This window comes from Trachurus trachurus, assembly GCF_905171665.1.
Source record: "Trachurus trachurus genome assembly, chromosome: 21".
Classification (NCBI taxonomy): domain Eukaryota; kingdom Metazoa; phylum Chordata; class Actinopteri; order Carangiformes; family Carangidae; genus Trachurus; species Trachurus trachurus.
Genome location: NC_139899.1, coordinates 11,478,185 through 11,502,470, shown reverse-complemented (window position 1 = coordinate 11,502,470; position 24,286 = coordinate 11,478,185). Strand labels below are relative to the sequence as shown.

At 42.3% G+C, this 24,286-nt stretch overlaps 3 protein-coding genes across 3 annotated transcripts in view; 2 read left to right on the top strand and 1 right to left on the bottom strand.

The window, feature by feature from the left end:
* Positions 1 to 733: 733 nt before the first annotated feature.
* gcc2 (GRIP and coiled-coil domain containing 2) lies at positions 734 to 20,105 on the top strand. The gene is made up of 24 exons (XM_083997087.1): positions 734 to 930; positions 1,627 to 1,689; positions 1,793 to 1,877; positions 1,995 to 2,074; positions 2,158 to 2,262; positions 2,392 to 2,896; positions 3,360 to 5,188; positions 5,760 to 5,823; positions 5,950 to 6,050; positions 6,186 to 6,284; positions 6,973 to 7,092; positions 8,173 to 8,337; positions 8,444 to 8,548; positions 9,186 to 9,348; positions 9,786 to 9,886; positions 10,106 to 10,183; positions 10,305 to 10,442; positions 12,215 to 12,336; positions 12,969 to 13,145; positions 13,413 to 13,621; positions 15,095 to 15,322; positions 15,537 to 15,676; positions 17,677 to 17,878; positions 18,272 to 20,105. The coding sequence occupies exons 1-24, from the start codon at positions 925 to 927 to the stop codon at positions 18,343 to 18,345; spliced, it is 4,959 nt and encodes a 1,652-aa protein (XP_083853213.1). The 5' UTR covers positions 734 to 924; the 3' UTR covers positions 18,346 to 20,105.
* tmem223 (transmembrane protein 223) lies at positions 15,893 to 17,102 on the bottom strand. Its single transcript, XM_083997095.1, has one exon. It carries the CDS (start codon positions 16,943 to 16,945, stop codon positions 16,118 to 16,120), a length of 828 nt encoding a protein of 275 aa, XP_083853221.1. The 5' UTR covers positions 16,946 to 17,102; the 3' UTR covers positions 15,893 to 16,117.
* Positions 20,106 to 21,742: 1,637 nt separating the features above from the next.
* The window catches only part of lims2 (LIM and senescent cell antigen-like domains 2), a 26,209-nt gene continuing 23,665 nt past the window's right edge, over positions 21,743 to 24,286 (top strand). Inside the window, exon 1 of the mRNA XM_083997092.1 lies at positions 21,743 to 21,883. Coding sequence (XP_083853218.1) covers positions 21,855 to 21,883 — 29 coding nt within the window. The 5' untranslated portion in view covers positions 21,743 to 21,854. The remainder of the gene's footprint in view (positions 21,884 to 24,286) is intronic.

Below are 24,286 nucleotides of genomic sequence, written 5' to 3'. Positions count from 1 at the left end.
TGTTTGATCTTTCTATTGCGTTTTGCATATTATGTTTAATGTAGCCTACATATAACAGCAAAGATATGTAAAATGTGACATTTTGACACATTTTTCAACATAAACAGCTGGCTTTAAAGCATTTTCAAACAAAATATTCAGTGACACATTTGCCAGTGTTGTTCCTATAATACCACCGATGTTACATTATATCAAGGGATATGGCCTAGTTAATTAGATAAAAATGTGTGCCTCCAGACACTTTACAATAAACAATTCAGGTTTCAGAATGCACTGAAACGTAACCCATATTATACAGACCTATAGCTGTAATGCTCAAGGGCTGTAAACACTATTTATCCTTGACTCTTCTTCATATGAACCATCTTTTCAAAGTTTGAGGTCCAAATCTGAGCCTTTTTTTCCCACAGTCGTGACTGGGGTAGGTGCAGTGAAAAATAATGCTGTTGATAAACTGCAAAATAAATCTGACTATCCCCACTAGAAGCATAAGTCTAATAGTCCCAGTCATGTCTGGCCACCTGCAGCGGAGGGATGTAACATTAACGCAGTGCACATTTTTTTATCTGACGAATATGTAAAGTGCAATTAATTAAATATGCTACACAATTCACGTTTGTACAAACACAAGTCAAACCCACTCCAATGTTTGCTGATGTTGAAAAATCCGGATAAAATATCCTGTTTAACTTGACGTACACTGACGTACACTGACGTCACTTGGTTGACGATTGCGGAAGTAAATCGTAGCCTGTTTAGCCTGTTAACTCCAAACCAAAACAGAGGGGATGTATTCGTGTTAAAGTCCCAAGGAAATCGGAAATAAAGTTAGATACCAGTCTGACTCGGTCCGGTGAAGTTGCCCGGTGTCTCTTTGTGCTTGCCAGACGACTGAGAAGTATCTGAAGGGCTGAACTCACAGAGATGGAGGTAAATGTTTCCTGCTAAAGTGTTAGCACTAGCCGGTCCCAGCATAGTGAAGCGCATTGTTAGCATCTTAGCATCTCTAAGTTAGCTAAAGGTGAAATATGCCGAGTTGTAGTTTGTAAATACGACTCAAAGCTGCTGAGCTTTGACTGTGAAGGGACTGGGAGACCGCGTTAGTTAAACTACCAGCAGGTTAAGTTATATGCTGTTTACAAACCGGACTAATCCCACACCTTAGTGTTTATTTCGACGTATCAAGGCTCTGATGTAAATCATTTATGTGTCACACTTCTCTGGTACAACAGACATGTATTCAGCATGCAGCATCACCACATTTCACTCAGTAACCTCTCCGAGTTGGCTCACATTGATCTCCTCAGTCATCCACTGTAGCAGGGTGAAAGTCCAGACCAAGGAAGACTGATCACCATTACAGTCGAAAATTATAATTATTAATGGTTGGTCTGTATGCCGGACTGAAATATGACTCCTCATAATCTGAACACATTTTAGAAGTGCTCTTTATCAAGAAAACTGCTTTGTCAGCAAGCACAGCAACATGAAATTTAGGATTCTTTAAATGTAACACCGTGATAAAAATCTTTAATCAAGCAATGTAACATACAGTACCTGACAGGTGTGATATTTTGTTACTTTCAGTATTTAAACTTGTCTCTTACTTTTCCCTTGCTGAAACAGGACCCTGGTGGCACTGGAGCACAGTCTCCTGCTCCATCACCAGCAGGTGCAGGCAAGTCTAAGGTACTGCACCTCAACACACAGCACCTATCCACATCTAAACATGATATTATTACAGAGTTGTTGTCTACATTAATGCTTTTCTTTCGTTGCATGTTTTTCTCAGCTGGACACACTGCCCAAAGATGACCTCATCAAGTTTGCTAAGAAGCAAATGGCTGCCATGCAGAAGATGAAGAGCAGGTGTACAGGTAAATCTTGTTAAAGCTTGTGTGTGTGTGTGTGTGTGTGTGTGTGTGTGTGTTTGACTCCATGGCTATTCCTAACAGATGAGATTAGATGATGTTATTATTTTTTTATTTAATCAGATTTGGAAAAAGAGGTTGAATCCCTCAAACAACAAGCCCAAAACAGCAACAGCAGCCCAGATGACTCCACACTAATACAGGTTTGTTTCATTGCAGCATCTTATTGTGCGTGTGCTATAGATGCCTGTTTGTTAGCATGCACTTATTTTTCACAATGCTGTAGGAGCTGACAGAGAGGATGGATGCCTTATTACTGGAGAAGGCAGAAACTCAGCAAAGTCTTGCACTGACTCGTAAAGATCTGGAGAAGACTAAGCAGCAAGCCAAGGTGAAAAAGACATCACATAAAATCCAGCTAAACATTATGTAAAATTTTCTCCAGTAGATTTTAAAGTCTGCTCATGCAGATATGTTTATGTAAGAATGGATCTTTACTTCATGTGCCTGACTTGTGCAGGATGAGCAAGCGGTGCTGCAAAGAGAACTGGACCGTGTGGTAGAAGACCACCAAAGCAGGATCAAGACCCTAGAGAGCAGCATTGAGGAATCCAAGAATAAACACCAAGAAGAATTGGCTTATTTCCAGAAATTACTGAAAGAGCGAGAAGAGAGTGACAGGAAGAGCGAGAGTGAAAGAGAGACGGAGCGCCAAGCTGAGCATGCCAGTGCAAAAGAGAGTGCTGAAGACGTCCACCGTTGCTTAGAAGTTCAGATCCAAACTCTTCGAGCTGAACTGGAGGCAATCCAAGAGCAGAAATCCCAGGAGACTGCTGAGCTGCAGGAGAGCCACCAGCGGGAGTTGACGGAGGCCCAGCAGGAGGTGGAGAACCTGAAGGTGGACCTGGCTCAGAAGACTCTTCAGCACGAGGAGGAAATGAGGACTCTCGAGGAGGACTTCGAGATGGAGAGGGAGCGTCTCCTGTTGCTCCACGAGGAGCTGACGGAGCAGCTGGCTCTCAAAGGTACAACAGCATTTTGTTTGAAGACACTCTTCAGTATCTTCACCGCCATTTTTGTTACTGTGAAAGACACTCGCTGTCTCAAGTAGGCAGTTTCACTTGTTCAAACAATGATACAATACTTGATTTAACAGTTGTTTCCAAATGATTTATGTATTGTATTTTATTGAAGCTACAGTTTGTACAATGTAGTCACCATTTTTTGAAAACACGGTTACTCAATTGTAATTTTCAGGTTTTTATATCCCATGCTAAAGAGGCAGTAAAACAATGGTTGGTATATTTAAGAACATATATTTTCTTTTGTTAACAAGATAATACATTTATTGTATTCCATAAACTATTGCTTTACATAAGACTGATATATCAACACCAACGTGCTATTTCACACTTGGGTTTGTGGTATAACTAAACATTTTAAATGGCTTAAGTGTTGCTAAAGGTCTGAAAAACCTTTATTTTCCAGAGAGCTATCTGCAGGATGTGCAAGAGGAAGAAGAGGAACCTGCCCGTGGTTCAGGGATTGCCAAAATGCTGGAGCTGTCTGGTGTGAGTCAGGGTGACTCCAGCCATGGCGATGGCGAGGAGACAGAGACCAGTATACTGAGAGTAGCTCTGGAGGACCTTCAAGCCCAAAACACCATGTTGCAGGATGAGCTTACCATGCTCAGTAATGTGAAGATTGAAATGGAGGCAGAGCTGGAGAGGGCCAAGGAGGAGTTCCAGATGGATAGAGAAGAGCTGGAGTTCAAAATCAATGAGCTGCAGTTGACCAGGGAAGGTGCCCCCACTGATCCTGCGACGACTCTTGATCCTGAGGCACAAGGAGAGTCAGCTGTGAATCCAGAGGAACAGCAGAGGCTGAAGCAGGAGCTGAGTGAACAATGTGAGACCTTGACCAGGGACAGAGACTCCGCCCTTGCCGAGTGTCGCCACATGAGAGAAATACTTCAGGGTGTAGAGACAGAACTGGGTGAGAAGACAAAAGATTTTGTCCTTCAATACAAAGCCACGAAGGAGCAAGCTGCTAATACTGTCCAAGAACTCCAAGAAAAGATCGAACAAGTCACCCAAGAGAGAGATGAACTGTTGGTGAAGATCAAAGAGGTTTCAGAGGAGAAAAACACTCTGAGGGAGAACATGACGGAGCAGAAGCCCGAGTCTGACGGTTCATCAGGTGAGGACGAGAAGCTCAAGGCATCTGTGGAAGAACAGACAACTGTGATCAGTGAGCTGAAGCAATCTGTGGAGGAGCTCACCAAGCAGAATGAGGAGATCCTCTCCCAAATGCAGATGAAGGAAAACATTACTCAAGATCTGAAAGAGATGGTCAACACACTGACTGAAGAGCGGGACAAAATACAATCCCTGGTACAAATGCGAGAAGAGGAAATGCAAAAGCTGACTGACGAGAAAATGAAAGAATTTGAGAGGCTGCTGGAGGAGAAAGAGAAAGACACACTCTTGTTGAGAGAAGAGAAAGAGAAGCTGGTAAGCTTGAAAAAGGATAATGAAGATGAATTGCAGCATCTGAAAGAGGAGAGGGACAAGGTAGGAGAGTGTCTGAAAGAGCAGGTGGATGGAAAGCAGGAGGCAGTTTCTGCCTTAGAGCTGACCATCAAAGAGCTTTCTGCAGAAAAGGACGGCCTTCATCAGAAACTAGAAGAGGCATCCTCGGGGCTTATTAAAGCCCAGGAAGAGAGGGAGCTCTTGGGCTCCAAGCTGGCAGCACTGGAGGCTCAGCTGGAGCAGGAGACGTCTGAAAAACATTGCCTAGAGGTGAAGTTGAGCTCAGCGACAGAGGAGGCAGAGCAGGCCCGTACCTCCATCAGAGCACTGGAAGAAAATCAAAATGAAGCGCTCAAAAATTCCACAGATGAAGTTGAGGAGCTCCGAGTACGCATAGATGAGCTAGAAAAGGAGAGGGATCTGTTGAGGAGTAGACTTGATGAAGCTCAAGGGGAAAGAAGAATAGAGGATGTAGAGAAGGAGCTCCAGGCCCAGATCAAAGACCTGGAAGAGGAGAGGAACATGTTGAGAAACAACCTTGAGGAGGTGGTGAAGGATAGTGAAGGGCTGCAAAAAGACCTGCTGGATATGAAGTCGCTGAGTGAGAAGATTAGTGAGGAGAACCAGAAACTGCAGGCTCAGATTTCTCTCATGACTGAAGAGAAAGAAGAGAAGGAGAAAGGGGAAATGGACAGTCTGGAGAAGGAAAGGAAAGAATACAGAGACCAGCTGGTGGAAAAGGACTCAGTCATATCTCAGCTCAGGAGTGAGATGGTCGCTCTGCAGGTGAGTGCAGCTCTTCATCCTAAATTTATTTTCAATTCAATTCAATTCAGCTTTATTTATAAAGCGCATTTCATGCACAAGGCAGACTCAATGTGCTTCACAACAGGTATACTACATAGTTATATAAAAATCAATTAGAAATCAAATAGAAAACAAGAAGAGTACAAGTGAAAGTGAACAACAGTTCAACAGAATGCTGTTGACGTTTTTCAGCCCTGATGCTTAAAGTTATCTGGATTCTAATGACCAATTATAATCACAAGTAAAATCTTCCAACCAATTTTATTATGACTACTATTAAACAAACAATTAATTTGACCACATTTTGCTTTAACTTCCCAATGAAGTGTGATCTTGCTGCCACATACCACAGAGAATTAAGTATTTCAGCAAGTGAAACACATAACATTGTAGGTCACAGTTGGATAATGGATGCTTGTTTTCCTCCTATGGGCAACCTCGTTGCAGGCATTATTTTTGTTGTCATCTAAATAACAATCTTTATTTACTGACAAAATGGCAAATACATTAACGCTTCGTGTTTTCTCTCTTTTTCCTCTGTGACACTCAGGAGTCTGGTCCGCAGTCTGCTTCCTCTGAGGAAACCGTAGATACTGAGATCACAAATAAAATAGGTATGGAAATGTCACATGTCCATGTAAGGGTTTCTGCTTGTTATTTTACTAGATATATGGTCCTTTGGTTTCCCTGCACGTTGACGCTGATAGGAAATCATAGATTTTAACCTCTGCTCCCCTCAGCACTCCTGGAGAAAGAAATCAAAGAAAAGGACGAGAGGATGAACAAAATCAAGGCAGTTGCTGTCAAAGCAAAGAAGGAGCTGGACATCAGTAAGAAAGAGGTACTGTAGAGAAGATAATAACATTATCTTTTCATCCTTTTTAGTTTGATATATATTATTTAAGAAAATGAACTTACTAAATAGAAATTGTATGTTATTTCACAATTCACAGCATTTATTTGATTGTTTTTCTAGGTTGCAACCCTCAAGGAGGAGGTAGAATCACTGAAAGCAGAGAGGGAGACGGTGAACAGCTCTATGAAAGACATCATCCACAGCGCTGAGGGCTACAAGGTGAGAGACTGTGCAGGACAGGAAACTATCCGTATATCCTGCTTTACTTCTGTCACTGTGTCTTTGACAGAGGTATCCAACTGAAAGTCAGGTGTAATTTAATATATTATGTAGAGGGAGTGCGTATTTATGGTAAGTCATTATTTTAATTGTAGATTGATTCCACAATAGAGCATGAATGAAGTTGTAATGGAATCGATATTTCTTAGTGTTTAACATGCCAGAACAAAGACAATGCAGTATTTATGATGTGGTCTGCTTTAATTTGTCTTGAAGAACTGGGCTGGCTGGTGAATCACACGTCACTATATTTGATGCCAATTTAAATTCTTCAAAATAAAGGCACAATATGACATGACCCAAAATAAAACTTGACAGTTTTGATCATCGAACAATCCACGCGTTCCTAATGTTACTAATTGGCAAGTGGAAGGATGCTCTCTTCTAAACAAACTTTGTGCGTGATTTCACTCCCAGTGGTCTCCATAAAGAGCCCCCAGACTGCACTCTGCTTTCCATGAGAGGAGAAGCCACTCTGTTGTGTCTAATGAGAATTTTTGTCCCTTACTCAAATTTAAATGCGGCTGATATCTGAGATGCATAGTGTTTACCCTCGCTGAGCTGTTCAACCGGCTCCCAGTAATGTGCGTGTGTGTGTATGGATGCTTTTGTGTGTGTGTGTGTGTAGAACCTGCAGATAGATTACGATGGGCAAACAGAACAACTGGATAAGGAGAGAGAGAAGGTGGAGGCGGCAGAGAGACAGATTGCAGAGCTGACCAAACGACTCAGCAGTGCTGTCACACAGGTAACACACACTCAATCACGCGCGCGCAAACACATTACCACTAACAAACACACAAAGTGGTCTCACCCTCCAGTAAATCCAAGCACTGCCACTTCGTCCAGCAATACATCTCTCCTATACTTCTCGCATAACTCAGTTTTCATCTGATTTACAGTGAGTCATTTTAGCCGGCGACACTTTACCCAGCTGCGCTTGACGGCCCTGCTCCCACAAATGGCCCATAAGATGTGACTGGGGGAGCTAGGGAGGAATTGTGTTTATATATACTCTTCTCCCCAAGCTCATAACTGTCTTTTTCCAATGAGAGAACAACAGGCAGGTAAATGGAGCGGAGTTTAGCTTCCATCTGCTGCGTGCGAGTGCAACACCGTTTTCTGAGACACGGGTTTATTCTTGTGTGCGTTCATGGGTCTCGGGGGTGGAGGCAGACTCGAAGCTACTCGGGGATCCAGGAGTACGTCTGGACATCTCTGTGTACCAATCATAGCTTCAGTGTTTGTCTGACAGATGATGGGAGGTGGCTGCTGCTGCTGCTGCTGCTGCTGCTGGTTCAGTCTTCCTTGCAGAGAAAGCCCACAGAGCCTGCCGCTGTCAGATTTGCATGAATGACTTTCAAATGTGTGTTTATACAGGTTTGATGCCTTTTCTTATAGGCAGGTTTTCAGATTAAAGCCATACATCTGCGAAATAGAAACATTTGAAGATATAAGAAAGACATCCACCCTTTCTATGTGCAGTGGGTTTGCAAAAGCCCTGGAACATTCTTCATTCACCAGTAAAATTATTTTGTAAAATAATACATATCACTTATCATCTACCTGCAACATAAAGATGCAAGGTTGACGTATTTTACAAAAAGAGGTTTAACACAGCTTGGTATCCTTCAGGTAAACCAGAGCAGAGGCAGAACATTTGTCACTTAATGAGAGGGGTTGACATCTGTAAGGATATTTACCCTTCTTCTCTTACAAATTTTCATTAGATCACATCCTCTGCAGTGGCAACTCCTGTGAAATGATCATTTTCAAGATATACCGTAAGTTTGTCACCTGACAGAGACAATGATTCATAATTTTGCAGAAGGATACACTGATCAGTGTGAAGGAGGACCTGCAAACTGGTATGGAGACCATGAGGAGCACAGTGAGACAGCTGGAGACCCACAACCAGGAGCTCCAGAGACAGTCGACCAATCTGGACAAAGAGCTGCTGGCTGAGAAAGCTATGAAAGAACAGAAGATCAAGGTAAAAATACGGCGGTGTACCGATCAGAGGTATTGCACGGAATCCACAGAATACAGGGAAAGCTGTTTGCTAACCAAAAGCTTCCCGTCTTTGCTTGCATGTGCAGGACTTGACATCTGCCACGAAGGAGGTAGAAGAGCTGACAGCCCAGCTCCGCAAGCAGCAGCAGCAGTCTCAGCAGACTGCCCAGGAGCTGGACCAGCTACGCAAGGTACACACAAACAGACACTCAAATGCTTCTTAGACACGAGTGTGTCTCTGAGGACCTGTCCAGTCAAGCGACTGGACTGGTGATGGCCGGCCTGCAGCTACAGCAGCACCTCTCTGAGAGAAAGAGAGCAATTCTAGCCCACAGCAGCATGGGAGCAGCATGGGAGCTGCTGTTGCTTTTCCATTAGCAGAGAGTGAGACCTACATATTATAGGAGTGTACACGAAAGCTGCCAGGAGGCCTGACTTTGTCATGTGTCCACATTGTTGCTACTGCCCAATAAATGTACTATTTTTGAGTCTGATACTATACTATTTTTTCAAAATAGAGAAACAAATGAAACAGATTCATGTCAGGCACTGTTAAGCTTTTTATGAAAGCATATCAATGAAGATTCCAAGGAAGTATATTACCTGAATATTGTCATTATGTTATTATTAGATATGCATAATAGATATATTAAATTATCATTAAGTGAGATAATGTTCAGACATGAAAACACATCTTTTAAATATGTTGCATAATGTGTACCACATAGAAAAAGATTTCCTTATTTTGAGAAAAATGACCTGACTGACAGCAAGATGTGATTTTAGCTTTGTTCTCTGTAATGACGTGGTGTGTTCACACTGCCTCAGGAGGCGCAGCAGAACTCCCTGATGGACATGGAGATGGCTGACTACGAGCGTCTGGTGAAAGAACTTAACGCTAAACTCTCCGAGAAAGATGAGCGCGCTGAGGAGTTAAAGACCCAGATAAACACCCTCACCCAGAAAGAGGACACACTCAAACAGGAAATTGGTATGTATGTATCTATACCCAGATGCTGACACAGACATTAATGCCAGTTTATTTTAATGTGGGGCTGCAGAGTTAAACTTAAAATTGCATCGTATTAAATTCACACCAGGTTTAATCACATGGTTGTATCACAGGAGGACTCCACAGGCATTTTTTCTGTAGGTTGACCAAATCCCTAAAACACACACAATCTCCACTTACTGAGATATTGATGAAGAACATCTATTATTCCTGCATTTACTGCCTAGCATGTATCTGCAGAGTCCTCGGATGGGAAACACTGTTGCATGTGATTTCCCTCCCTCCCTCTCTCTCTATATTTCCTATTGCTCCATAGTCAAGCCATGTCATAAAATAAAAACCAGTATCAGTTGCACTTAAACCTTTTCATGTGTCTGTCTGTGTGTTTGTGTGCGTGTGTCTGTATGTTTCTCCAGAGTCTTTGAAGTCCCAGCTGGACCAGGGGGAGGAGAAGACCTCCAAGATGAAACAGCTGCTGGTGAAGACCAAGAAGGACTTGGCCGATGCCAAGAAACAGGTCTGTTTGTGTCAGTGTGTGTTTGTGTGTGCCATGCTGGATTGCCTATTACAGTACTGCCTGATGAATGTAAATAGTGTTATGCATCCATGTGTGAGCGTGACTGTCAAAAAGGCCTTGAAGATGTTGGGAATATTTGATCATTTATGTGTGTTGCCTTGTTTAAATATATGGGTGTATACATTTAAATCGTCACTGTGTGTGTGTGTGTGTGTGCAGGAGAGCTCCCTCATGATGCTGCAGGCCTCTCTGAAAGGAGAGCTAGAGGCTCACCAGCAGCAGCTAGAAAGCTCCAAGGTATCCAAGGCAGCAAAATCCCTCTCCGTTCTTCCTTTTGATAAAATATAGAATCTTGCTAATCAACATCTTGGTCATAAACAAGTAACACATGAAAGTGTGTGTGTGTTCATGCAATTAGATTGAGGTGTCCGAGTTGATGGCAGAGCGCCATCGTCTGCAGGAGCAGCTGAAGTCTGCGTTGGAACAGCAACAAAGAACCAGCAGCTCTCTGCAGCAACGCGTCAACAGCCTGCAGCAGGAGAGAGACGAAGCTAAGGTACACACACACTCAGTTTTATACCTTCTCCATCAATGTAGTTTTTACATACACTCATCCACATTGTATTAAGATCCTGAAGCCAGATGAGACCCCGACTATGATTAATTTAACCCTAAGCTGCACTAGCGCAGGCTAATCATTTACTGCCAACATTGTCAACTGACAACTTGTAATTGCTCCTTGTGTAACCACCACCACTCCAAAATCCAATGGTAATTAAATTGTAGTAATGCCTTAAACATTCGGTCAACTGAATAATCAAGTACTTGTTTCAGTACCAGTGTGGTGTGACCTGCTAAACATGAGGTTGCATAAATGATCTAAATATTTGCGGAGCTGCAACATAAACTGTTGTTCAGCTGCAAATGTGAAATCAATAAACGATTAATTATCAATTCAATAATAATAGTTGCAATAATAAAGAAAAAACATGGATAAAAAGTCACTGCCCACCAACTCTGGTTTTTGTAGTAAATGGCTGTAATTCACTTTCACAACTTAAATTAGTTATCATTTTCACTGCCCACTAATGTTGAAAATTTGTAATAAAAAAACGCTTAGTCTGCTGTTCATCTGACCTTGTTTTTTTCTTATTCTGCCACACATTTTCCCACCATCCTTGAGAGCAGTTAAAGCAGATATCAGCTTCACGGCCGTTTCGGCTAATGCTGCGTTCAAGGCAGGCTTTTGAAACCGTAAGTTACAGCTTCAAGTCACAACTACGACTTGGTAGCGTTCCAGGTAACCCGTAGCTCGTGTTTTTACCATCCTGTTGTCTGTGAAAGTTCCCTATAACGGCCACTCGTAACTTCCGACCCGTGAACTCGTACCAGATCGAACTGGTATGACTTCACAGGAAGGAAAAACACAAAGTACGAGTTTCTTTGAACGCACCATGAGTTAGCAGCCCCCGCCCTTGTCAGGCATCAATTGGTCCTCGTGCTACGTCACCACATTCACGCGCATCCCTTGGCTGCACACACAGCCCTTCATGCCGTTCTCTCTCCTCATTGGATAACACTTGTATCCCACAAGGAAAATTTTCTCCTCGGGTTACAGCAGAGCAGAGTGACGGAGAGACTCGTGTTTAGGCTGAAATACTTCATGTAAGTGATTGCTGACGGAAAATAGGACTATTTAGGACTTATATTAACAAAAACATTCCACTGATATCTGCTTTAATTCTGCATCATTATCTTTGCAGAGGCTGAGAGGTGTTTTTCCCTCTATTTTTATGAGTGGATCTATGTGGTGTAATTCATTCTTTGTTCTCCATTTGTGTTTTCTACTGTTTACTTCCGTTCGACCTTTTATTATTCAGCCTTTGCAGTTTTTCATCTTTTCCTCATCTCCTTCCTGTCCTCCTCCGCTGTTAAAAACAGCAGTTATGATGATTATTTGGAATTTTGATCGCTGTGGTTCAGATCAGCAAAAAAATCACCGGCTAAAAAGATCCCACATGCCCATTAAATAAAGGGCTTTACTTAAGTTTTTTCTTACACACTCTGAAGCACAAGCATACGTGATTTCTGTTTGAAATTGCCTTTGTTTTTATTCACCTGAGACATTTACCTGATGAGTTTTTTGTACTTTGCAAGTACAGTGAGTTTGAGTGCAGCAGACTGAAAAGAAAGTAATTAAAGAGAGAGAAGAGAATGCTTGTTATTATTCTTTGCAGTTTTATTTCCTCCTTTGAGAGCAATTAGAATCTACAGTAAATGTGTTATTTGTCATTTATCTCTGCTTTATGTGCTCTGTGTTGATTCCAGGCTGAGCTTGTGGCAACAACAGGCGAGTTTGAGAGCTACAAGGTACGAGTTCACAACGTGCTCAAACAACAGAAGAGCAAAAGCACGACTCAGAATGAGGGAGATGCTGGTAAAGTAGAGAGGTAAGGACAACACCTGTATTACACTTGTGTACAAAGAAAGATGCAGGCTGTAAATTGTGTCTTGCCAGTGATCAGTGAATCTAATCTGCTTAGGACAGTGACATTTTTAACATATTTGTGTTGCATTGGCTCAGTACTCCAGCACATTGGATATATATTTTAAAAAAAAGCTAATCCAGAGGGAAAAGTGCTGATGCTCAGTTTTAATATGAGGGTCGTGCTGCTGTACTGTTCAAAATTGGGAGGATTGTATATAATAAGGCAGCCTTCTGACCCTGGTCTCCCTCAAACACACTTACAGCTGCAAAACCTGCTGACAAATAAACAGCCAGGCAAGTAGCTTAGACAGGTTGACTTAATATAAAGTACTGTAATAAATACTTACTATACAATAAGCCTGCATTTATAGATATTCTTAAACCAAGACACATTCACTCCTTGACTATTACATATTGTCTAACACAAGTAAAAGCCACATTGCTGTTGCTCAGCTCTGACAGTGCATATGGGTTTTTGAAATTTCAGGGAGAAACCCCATGAACCATGTTAAAGTGAATACTAATTAAGTGGTATGTGTCTGGCAGCACTGTAAGAGTGATGTGAATGTAATGAATGCAATGTTTGTTCGTCAGGGAGCAGTTGTCCTCTCAGGTGGAACAGCTGAGGTCCAGGCTGGCAGAGAGCCAGCAGAGCCTCCAGAGCAGCACAGCCGAGCTGCAGCAGCTCCAGACCGAACACGACACTCTGCTGGAGAGACACAACAAAATCCTCCAGGAAACTGTCAACAAGGAGGCAGAGCTCCGTGAGAGGTGAGCCAGCAAGACGTGAGCTCTGGTTTTGTTGCTCGTTCAGCCTGTCTTGTCTGGGATATACCAGACCGCCATGCTCTTACACTCTACATGTGTTTTTGGATTTTCTTTTCAATCTGACATTTGATGATGAAACATAGGTACACACATTGTCCACACCGGATCAGGCCTGGTAAATGCTGTCACTCTTCTGTCACTTCCTGTTGTACGCCATCATCACTGCTCATTTTTCCCTTCGATTTCCCCTGACTCTGACACCACCTCCAGGCTGCTTTCGGTGCAGTCGGAAAATGTGACTCTGCGGGCAGACCTGTCCCAGGCTCAGGCCGACCTGTCGTCTCAAGTCGAGACCCAGCGCCAGACGTACAGGGAGCAGCTGAGGAAGCTGCGGGATGACCACCGAGCCACCGTGGAGACCCTACAAAGCCAGCTGACCCGTGTTGAGGAGCAGCTCTTCAACCTGCAGAGTCAGAACAGTAAGCATGCGGGCACATCATAGAACTTGGTGGTGTATATGAAGAAGCAGATGAAAAGGATGAGGTTGCACAAGTTTTCTATCATGTTTAGTCTTGTCTATGAGAGGAATGATGGGGGAGAGAGAACAGAGGAGTGTGGGGGAGAGGGGGGGTCTTGGTGTGTGTTTATCAGTGGAGCAGCACTGGAAGCTCATTCATCACCTCCCACACAGCTGCCCTCTGGAGTCAAACAGCAAACACACACACTGTGATCATGACGAGCAAAGGCAAGTGCATGTGTGTTTCTTCTCCGTCACTTCAGCGAGGCCAGGTGTTGGTGAGGCTCCTCGGCTCTGTCCCCGCCTCTCAGTGTGGCAAACCGCTCACTGTGGCATCTGGACTGACTTATCATTAGTGGATCACAAATACACACCAACATCAGACCAATATATGGGGATGATATCAGCCTTTTATTGAAAATTATATTATATTGGGATTTCATTTGGATTTAATGGATGAGCAGAGCGGTTCACCATCAGTGTGTTTTACAGGCCGTATTGGACAGGTGGGCCATAAAACTGTTGGCCTCATATCTCTTACTTTTTTTTAAATAAATCAACAAGTCATAACAGTTACAAGATGATGAATGTTTATTGCCATGTTCTGCACAGTTTATGTTTTAAAATTAACTGTTAGTCTGTACAAATATTAATTCCCCCAATTTTTTTCACAAGTTGGAAAATGGTGGAGGCTGCAGCTTTTCGTGTTGCCGACTGTTGAGTAATATTAAGAATTTATTTTTACCTATTATTCCTTGTCATATTGACAGTGAGCTCTCAGTGCTTCCCTAGGGGCCCTTTGTTGCTTATCCCTTGTCAAACTACAAAACCCAGTCAAAAAAACTGACGTATACATGTAGCAGGACTCGCGACTCATCTCTCAGCTGTGTGGGGGGAAGGAGGCGAGTACCAGACTGGAGGTGTGAAGATGAGGGCACTAGTTTGGAGTCTGGCCTCTTGGTTCAGACTCGGGTTCATAAATCACAATCTTTTCCTCTGTCCTCCCACTCCCCCGTGCACCCATCTTTTCTCTCAACCTTCTCTTTTCACTCGTCATTGTTAATTCCCACTCAACTGGTTGATACAAGAATGTGTCTGGTGCCCCCTCATGTCACAATGAAGTAGGACATTGACTCACAGCTCGGTGAGAAATAAAATAGGAATTCATACTAAAAGGTTGAGCATACTGCAGATCAGAAAAAAATGAAGTTGCAGATTATGTTTTTGACTTGTTTAACCTCTAGTCTGACACATAAACCCGCTCATGGTGAAGCAAATTAACTGTAAATATCTGTATCATCTGTAATTGTATCGAGTTTTAAAGGTAATCCTGGTTTATGAAACCCATCATTAACTGGCTGGTAACTTAAAAAAATATATATTTTAATTTTTTTTAAATCTCATGATCTGCTATGAATGTTTCGTCATCTTACAGGTGCAGTGTCCATCCAGGCCAGTCGTAAGTCTCTGGCATCAGACCCTCAGCGCAGAAACGCAGATCAAAACCAGGCAGGGCTGGGACTAGTGGCCCTGAATGACCTTCAGTCTATGGCCAGAGAAGAGGGTGAGGGTATGGAGACTACGGAAACTGAGAGCCCCTCTGCTGGACTTACACACCTTCCCTCACTGGAGCATCTTCTCACGTCTCCAGATCCCAAACAAGGTCTGTTAACTGAAGAGGTCTGGTTTATCCGTCGCACATGTTGCATATTGTTTGTGACCTGAATATGGTAATAAACCATTCTGTATAGATTAAAGAGTGGACATTTCAGTAAAACCTGCTCCACTGTAGAGATTGTTCTACAAAATACTATAATTTGTATTTTTACATTTATAGCACACATGGACTTTATATTTTAATTTTCTTATGACCGCAGAGCCATTTGTGTGGACAGTGGAGCCTACCAAAGAAGAGCTTAGTCAAAAGCTGACCACAGCCACCCGCAGCATGGAGCATATGAACAGCTTGCTACATGAAACGGAGGCCACCAATGCAGTTCTCATGGAGCAGATCACGGTATGTCAAAGTCGTGTGCATTTACACACACACACACAAATGCAGAAGGCACACACACATATGCTTTTTAGTTTACTTTAACAATATTTTGTCTTAAAAATAATTTAACTTAATCAATTAAAATTGTAATTACAACTGTATCCAGAGAATGTTTGATATCTCTGCATGATGAATGGTTACTTAATTGACAGTCCATAAAGTTATTGTTTTTTTTTCTTTTTTGTGAATCAGTTAATTTTTTCAGCTCCAAAGAGTGACAGAATAAATATGCCATGTCAAACTAGGGAGAAATTAGCCCAAAGCAGTCTTGATCTTTTAGATTAGATTAGATTTTATTTCAGTGAAAAGAAACAATCGAACAGAAACTGGTTTGCTATTGTCATTGTTCAGACCAGTCGTTTGTTGGTTTTGGGTGCCCAGCACAGTTTTGTAACCACCAGCTTAGACTGGCCGGTATGCCCCAACAGTGATATCAAACAGCCTGATGTTGTTTAGGGTCCCCTCTTTGTCCAAGAGATAGTAAAACCTGTGTCCTTTGACCCTGAGCGGAATGAACGAGGGGGACTCGTGTCTGTGAGCGTGGCAGGCCACCTCAGACAGTGGGACTGTTATGCTCCGGCCTCGACCCGGGCCCAGAGGTGACTGTGTGCTGACTGTCACCATCTTCCCCCCTCGGTGTAAGACCACCTGGCTTACAGAGCGACGGCAAAACAGAGCCCCGAGCCCGACTATCCCTGCACCGATGGCGAGGCATCCCAGCGTGAAGCTGTACCTCCAGCTGTTTGAGCCCAGGTTCATCTCAAAGCTCCACATCCCGGCCAGTCCAGTGGTGGTGGTGGTCGTTGTGGTGGTGGTGGTGGGCGCCTTGGGTTTTCCTTTACCGGCCCCGCCCCCTGTGTTTCTGAGCTCGGTGTAGGCGAAGTGGGCCATGTAGGTCCAGAAGAGCAGCTGTCCTCCGCAGAAGACCGCCAGGAGCCGGAAGAAGCGGGTCCGGTCGTGCTCGAACAGGGTGACGTCTCTGGTGAGCTGCGTGGAGGTGGAGAGGCTGCGGCGGGTCACCTGGTTGTTACCGCGGGGGCCTGTGTGGACAAATGTCCTGCTGCACAGTCCCGACAGACACGTGAACCGGCTGGACAGGCCGCTGCCCGGTGAAGTCTGCGGAAACACGGACGCGTTTCTCGGGACACCGACTTTATGCTGCATAGCAACGAGTCTAAAATGTCTGGAGTGAAGCTCCAGCGCCGCGCGCAGCAGCCGCTCAAACGCCATCCTTCACTGAGTTAACGTGGTTTCACTTACGAGGGACTCACAGCTAAAAAGAAAACAGTAACGCGACACGTTCAGAGAGTATATTGGTACAACCTGCTCAGTGTCACTCTGCCCACACACTTGACAGACCTCTCCTACAGAGCGCCGCCATGTTTGTTAGGTGTGTGACGTATGCTGTTTGATTACGGAAAGTCACCGAGATCAAAATTACCGCAGCGCGTTTAAAAAGTAACGCGATTTATGTACACAAACAACAAAAATATTTGGATTTCAGTTGACAATGGCAGATAAATAATGTGTTTGAATTAGTGAACAAAATCACTTACATTGTATAATAAGAAAAAGAAACAGTCTTGTTTTGTTCATTTTGTGTCACTTTACTGAATCCACTGTATTATAGTGTATGACCACATTTTTCCACAGTCAATATTTTTCATGGACAATATATTCTGACAATTACACTTATGAAAAGTGTCTACTTTTTAGTTTGCACCATTGCAGGCCCGTTCAGTGGTATATCTTACTGATTACTTTAAATGGAACAGAGCCAGCTTCTCTGTAATTTGTTACAGTCATGTCTCTGTTACAATGACAAGTAAAATGTTTGCTATGAAAACAGGTTTATTGCCACCCAAAATAGTATGAGATGTCTAGGTGTGGCCTACAGGGAAATTGTCAAATATTTGTTCATTAATTCTTTCCCCATGTTGCCGATATTTTCCACCTGCTAGTTGTTGAAGAGTGAGGTACGTCGCCTTGAGCGAAACCAGGAGAGGGAGAAGAGCGTGGCCAACCTGGAGTATCTGAAGAATGTCCTGCTGCAATTCATCTTCTTGCGATCTGGCAGCGAGAGGCAGGCGCTTTTGCCCGTTATTCACACAATGCTGCAGCTCAGTCCAGAGGAGAAAAGCAAACTAGCTGCAATTGCACAAGGTACAGTATATAGTATGTGACCCGCATCTCTAAGATTGAGACATATCGCCACACCAAAGAGACTGTGTAGTGTACTCAAATGTGAGCATACAATACCTCAGAACTGCTTAAAATATGTTAGCAGCCAGACCACTGATCAAACTAATTATAAAACTCCTGGTTTGTCATTGCAGTGTTGTCAGTGTTCACACACAGGGCTCACACAAACTTAAACGCCATAAATAATGTATTAATTATGCAATGACTTTTATAGACACACACCTACATTTTGTCAATTTTTTTTAGACAAATTTCATTTGTTGCTTTTTCTCTCCATGGGTCTTGAGGTGCCATAGTAAACAGCATCCGTTATTTCTACTAATTACAAGGTGTTCTTTGCTCTCTTTTGTGTAGGTGAGGAGGAGGCCTCTGGGAATCGGGGCTCAGGCTGGACCTCTTATCTCCACAGCTGGTCTGGAATCAGATAGACATGATGACCAAATTAACAAAACACTGGGAGCACAGTGCTGAGAAGTTACTGGGCCTTTTTCTGTGAAAACATATACTAAGCAGTGATGTTATATATTCAATGGGAGATTAATTAGGGCATTAACAATATTTTTGGGAAACATTAGAAAGGACCAAGGAATGTACAAGAAAAAATGAGCAGATATTGGGTAGGGGTAAAACCAAAATATTTGAAATGAACATTATTTGAATTACAAGTGCAATAGGAAATTAGTCTCTTACCAATGAATGTTAACTGTGATCTGGTTCTGTCTTCCATATTCCTACTATTGAAATGTATTTACCGTTTACTGGACATCATCACACTTTCTTAAAGTGGAGCTCATCACATACTATAAAGCATCCTTATCACAATGAGAACATTGTGAAATAACAAATACCACATCTGGTTAATAAGAATAACATGTATGATACATAGTATGTGCACAAATTGTGAAGGAAGTATTAATCAAGGGTGTAAAGGTAGTTGATAATGTAACATGAATATGATATTCAGATGTTTGATTACTTTGCAAGAAGATTTGACCCTACTCTTCTATTGGGTTTGTCCTGGGTTGTACGGTACAAATGAAGGATTTTTCTGTTGTTTTAACTTTTGGTTAGAATATCACATGTGCTTTACCTTTCTCTCAACTGTTTCAAAGGACATACTTGTGTGTTAAAACTTACATGTGTTTTCACAACCTTAGAGGCAGCCATCTTTTCCATTGCTTGCAGTGTGAAAATTTGCAGAACTGTGGCTCAGTACATCAGCATTGAAATAATCTCTGCCTCTAAAAATCACCTACTGTAGAACCTTTGTTGCGTTGAGACTTTGAATTCAGTCCATTCAAATCTTTCCAGTATGTGTATCATAAAGTAATTTTCAGTACAGAGACATGCATATCTAACATCCTCAGGTTCACCTGACTTAGATGACTAAGCAATATCATAGTGTATTTGCAGTTTACCCGATTTTGCAGTTGTTCACTAACGCCTCGATCTTAATCCGGAAGCAGTTTAAACTTTCATTCATTGAGTTGTGGGTTATCATATCCTGTAGGGACGGATGGTTTTGTTTTAGTTTCTGTTTATTTTGTTGTTACTGTCTGTTGTATTATTGTTATTTAATACCAAACTACTATTTTCTGTCTTTGTTTCGGGAATCCTTTGCGCTTGTGTTGCTTGTTGTGCTGCTGTTAAATCTCTGAACATGATTTGTTGCAACTCCATCTGAAGACAGCTGTCTTGTTGAAGGACAGTCCCCATGACAACAAGCACATCCACCCAGCTAAAGTGACCTTGAGCATGACTCCCTAGCAGACCCATGGGTGCTGCTTCTTACAGTGTCTCATAGTGACCTCTGACCTCACTGTTGAGAGGGGAATGAAGAGAAGGGGGGTCGCAGAAGGCCCCCACACTTAAACAGTTCACACATTTCTGCTCCAGTCGTACTGGTGGTGAAGCTAATTGCCTCAGTTTGTTTTCTCATTCCAGTGGCAGCTTCTGTGTGGTTCAATGTATTTTTTTTATCAAAGGCTTTTATATATGTGATGGTTAATGTTGGGCATAAACTGTGAGAGATTACAGTAACTAATATCAAATATCTATACAAAAGTGAATGGGCATTCAATATTAACTAGTTTGCTAGTTAACACTAAGTTTATGCTGACAATTTAATTTACATGAGAGAACAACACAGTTCTGGGGGTTTTCTGGTTTATTTTTAACTGTAAATGAAAAATAAAATTGACCTGAACAACAAAGTTTCCAACAATGCACTTTTCTATGAAATGTTGCATCTACATGTCATAAAAAAGCAGCCAGATGTTAAAGTTATTATCCGTATTACTGTTGCAATTAAAAAAGGAAGGTTCTTCAGATATTTAACAGACTGAATCAACACAAAAACAGAAGTGTTGATATTTTCCCTTCATGTCTTCAGACCTGAACAGTTTTGGTTTTATTGCTGCACACATCTGTTGAGGAGACATCAACTGCTTCTTCTTCAGTCTTGGTCTGTAATGTGATCAGATGCATCAATAGTCTCTTTCTTACTATGAAATTCCGTCGTTACTATGACAGTCCTCATCCAGGAGGAATGGGGGTGCAGGGGCTTTCCTTTTAAGGACATAAATGTGGTTTCGGGTATTATGACGCAGTCAGGAGAGGAAACGACAAATAGTTTCTGCTACTGGAAGGAAAAGTAAACATGTTATTACTTCCTTACATCACTGGGGAGCAGCACTATCATTAACATCTTGCAGATGTGTAATGCATTTCTCCCTATTATTTTCTTTGCTATACATTTTTTTTATCGTGTCTTTTATCCTCGCGTGCCCTCTGCAGTACTACTGACAATCTTTTATTTATTCTGTTTGAAAAAACCAAACCTGTAGATGGTTTGGAAAAATCTCACTGTTGTCTGGAATAGTTTTCTTCACCGCGCTCACCCGCCATGTTGAACTTACTGTATAGTTCCCAGAATGAAAACTTTCCATGTATCCCGAGCTGATGTTTCCTATCTACAGTAGGCTACATGATGTAAGGCGGCAGAAGATTGAGCAGCAGCAAGCAGCAACAGAGGGGTCAGCTTCATGATGTTTACCGTGTTGTTGTCAGAGACACGAGTTACGCTGACTGACTTCTCAGGGCGGGTCTGGCTCTTTTCTGGCTCTATAGCCTAAATTGTATTTCTCCAGTGTTGGAAGCTCGCAGGCTGGTTGAGAAGCCGCCCTAGATGCACAGCAAAATAGTAACCTGGTTCGTTGGTTTTCAAAATAAAAGCACAGATCTATTTTATCAATTTGACTGCACCAGTTCTGTTAAAATGCACCTGTGATAAGAAAAAAAAATCCTTAGACTTAAACTTAGAGCAGCTGGACTTTTGCCCAGCTTGATCTGAACAACCTGCTGCCTGCAACTCACTGCCACCGTCACCCTGCACTAAATGCTACAATAGTCAAATAACACTTGTCGAGTGCCGATCGCCCAGAGCAAAACACTTCTTAATGACCATAGACAGTCTCTATCAGTGTAGAATGATATCAGCAATAGCTGTGGTCAATTCAAGTGTCCCAACAGCATCCCAGCATGCAGGTTTTTATTTCTATTCTTTGATATGTTAAACTCTCTCATAAGAATAACCCCTATAGGTAGCCTACTTGTGTGTTATTATTATCATGCCTCAAAACTGAGAGCAAACCTGACTTTATATGGGCTACACAGAATTAGCCTAGACCATATAATGTGCCTTTACTTGACTCAAAGTCACCGCACAGTTCTGAGCGTCATCGTGTTTTATTTTGAAGGGTCGGAGCGGAAGTGTGCTGCGCCGTTGACGGAGTGTTGACAGTTGAGACAGAGGCGAGGCCCAGCATCGCCATTCCGCTCACTGAGGAGCTCTACTGTACATCTGCGACTGTACAACATCTGGACGGCAGCGGCTGAGGACACGAAACACTGGTTTGGTCCGGGAGAGCGCGGAGAGATGCTCGCCATCGCTGAAATGACGAACGGGTAAGTGATAAGTTTCAATGTGTTTTCTCCGGAGAGGCGTTTTCCTGAAAAAGTTGGGAAGTTGACAGTTTGACGGTGGAAGGGGGAAAAAAACGCAGTCCCGGTCGGCTCGGTCTCTTATGTGCTGGAAAACCGTGAATTAATTACGCGAAATTGGGTTTCAAACAAGCTGCCAGGTTAGTGTTGTCTCTCATACACAAAAATCTGGCCTGTTTGCATTTGAGCGAGTAGCTTTTATCACGGAAAAGTGAATCACAGTTAGTTGTGCCACTAACAATTAATTTCTCTGTGCGGCTGCAATCTCAACTTGGCCGCTTCAGCTGACAGCTGGCGCCCTCTACCGGGTCATCGGTGGGAGCTTTCAGCTGACGAGCTGTTGAAGCAACAAAAAGTCATAGTCTGCTCTGACTAAATGATGACAGGAGAAACTTTTCTTCTTTAATGGATGTGGAACTGCGGTTAATGTAGTTTCTTTTCTTTTCTTCACGGAATCAATAACCAGTTATCAACAGTTTGGTTTTTACTGTGCCTGTGAGCTCACCTGTGTATCCATGTTTATAGGCTATGTCACGACAAAACAAAATGGTTAAATATGTATTCATGAACTTGTCTGTAATTATTCTCTCCACTGTATTGTATCAGAGATTTTAACATACAGTGTTCAGACCCAATGGCTTAAAGCTACTTGACATATTTGCACTGGCCTATAGATCAGACTTTAGAAGTCAGATTAGCTGTGAGAAATACATTTTAAAGAAGGAGAGAGGATGTTTCTTCATTTTCTGCAGACAAACCTCCTCCCTGCACAGGAATGTCCACACAAACTCACTGGACAGTAGTTATTGCTTTCCAAACCACTTCCTGACCATCCAGTCCCCAGGGACCGCTGTTTGGAGCAATATCTTTTCCACCAGTGTAAAAAGCTACTCTGTGCACCGCCGAGTTAATTATGGTCTGGAATGAAACCGGCTTTTATAAATCTTTATAGTCATTTAAAATTGTAACAGGGCAAGTCTTTTTAAAAAGCCAGAGGATTGCTGCATTCCCGACGCATTACACTTTTATCTGATCCCACACTGTGTTGATACAACTGGAGCTTAGAAGAATGTCTCAGTCGGCGGCTTGAACTTGTCCTTGTTTGGAAGAGCTGTGAACTTGTGTGATGTAGGATTTGGGCTGTGTGTGTGTGTATATAACTTGATGCATGTGATGTGAGTGAGTGTGAAATGGTTATTGTAACTCGCATACCAATGCTACTGATATTACACTGCATTATCAATTTGACATGAGGCACAGAGGATTTGTTATATGAGCTGAAGAGACATCCCATTATCTTACAGCGAAGCACAACAATGGCCTGTCACTCTCTTCACATCAAAATCCATTTGATGTGAGGCAGAGTGAGGAAGTTTTATGTTGGTATCAATAGTAGATTTACACAACAATACTTGCTTATTGCAACAAATGAGCAGGGCAGAACTGAAGACAACGATAAAGCTCTTTTCAATAATGATACTTAAAGCCATATTATACACAAATACTAATACTACTGTCATATGCATGCCTTTTTGTCACATACTTGGAAAAACAACTACCGATATACATTTAAAAAATGTGACTTTTTAGTCTTTGAACCCAATTTCCTGTGAAAAGTGAGGATAAACAAAATATCTTTTTGCAAATACAATATATGAACAATCATAGTGTTTGCAAAATGCAAAATGTCCAATCAAATATAAAATGTACAACATATGACCAATACACTGTATTGTTATTCAGAAACAAATAGCTGCAATAGTGTGCGTGCTAAGTACAAATGGTTAACCCTGCAAAGAGGAAAAATATCACGTCACTCTTGGCACAGTCTTTCTGCCGGGTACGGAGTAATTTGCCTTTTATGGCAGCAGGTGGCGTTGTGAGTCAATTTAAATGTGTCAGGAGGTTGAGAGGAGAACAAGAGACAAGAGGACGAAGCCTCAGATCATAACTGAGCAGCCAACAGGTGAGTTTGTTTGTCGCTGGAGAAAAATCAAATGTGTTGTAATTTGCTACAAGTTAATGTTTTCGGTGGGTGGAGTGAGGGATACTTAGCACTGAGTGCATGACAGGAAGCCAGGGCTAAATTACTTTACAACATGTTATGGAAACACTTCTTGTCTTAATTTATCCACAGGTTGGAGTAGTTACACAGTTAATGATTTTAACACATCTTCAGATTAAACTGAGATCTGTGACACTTACAGTAACATAAAGAGTAGGTGAGCAACTAAACATAAGATATGCCAAAGATGCACTGGGCCTTAAACTATGAATATGCATTGTGAAAGAGAACTGCCCAGTTTACCAAGGAGAGTGTCTTGTGTGTTTGCAGGGTTTGTTAGGAACATGGTGTTTGTGAGAGTG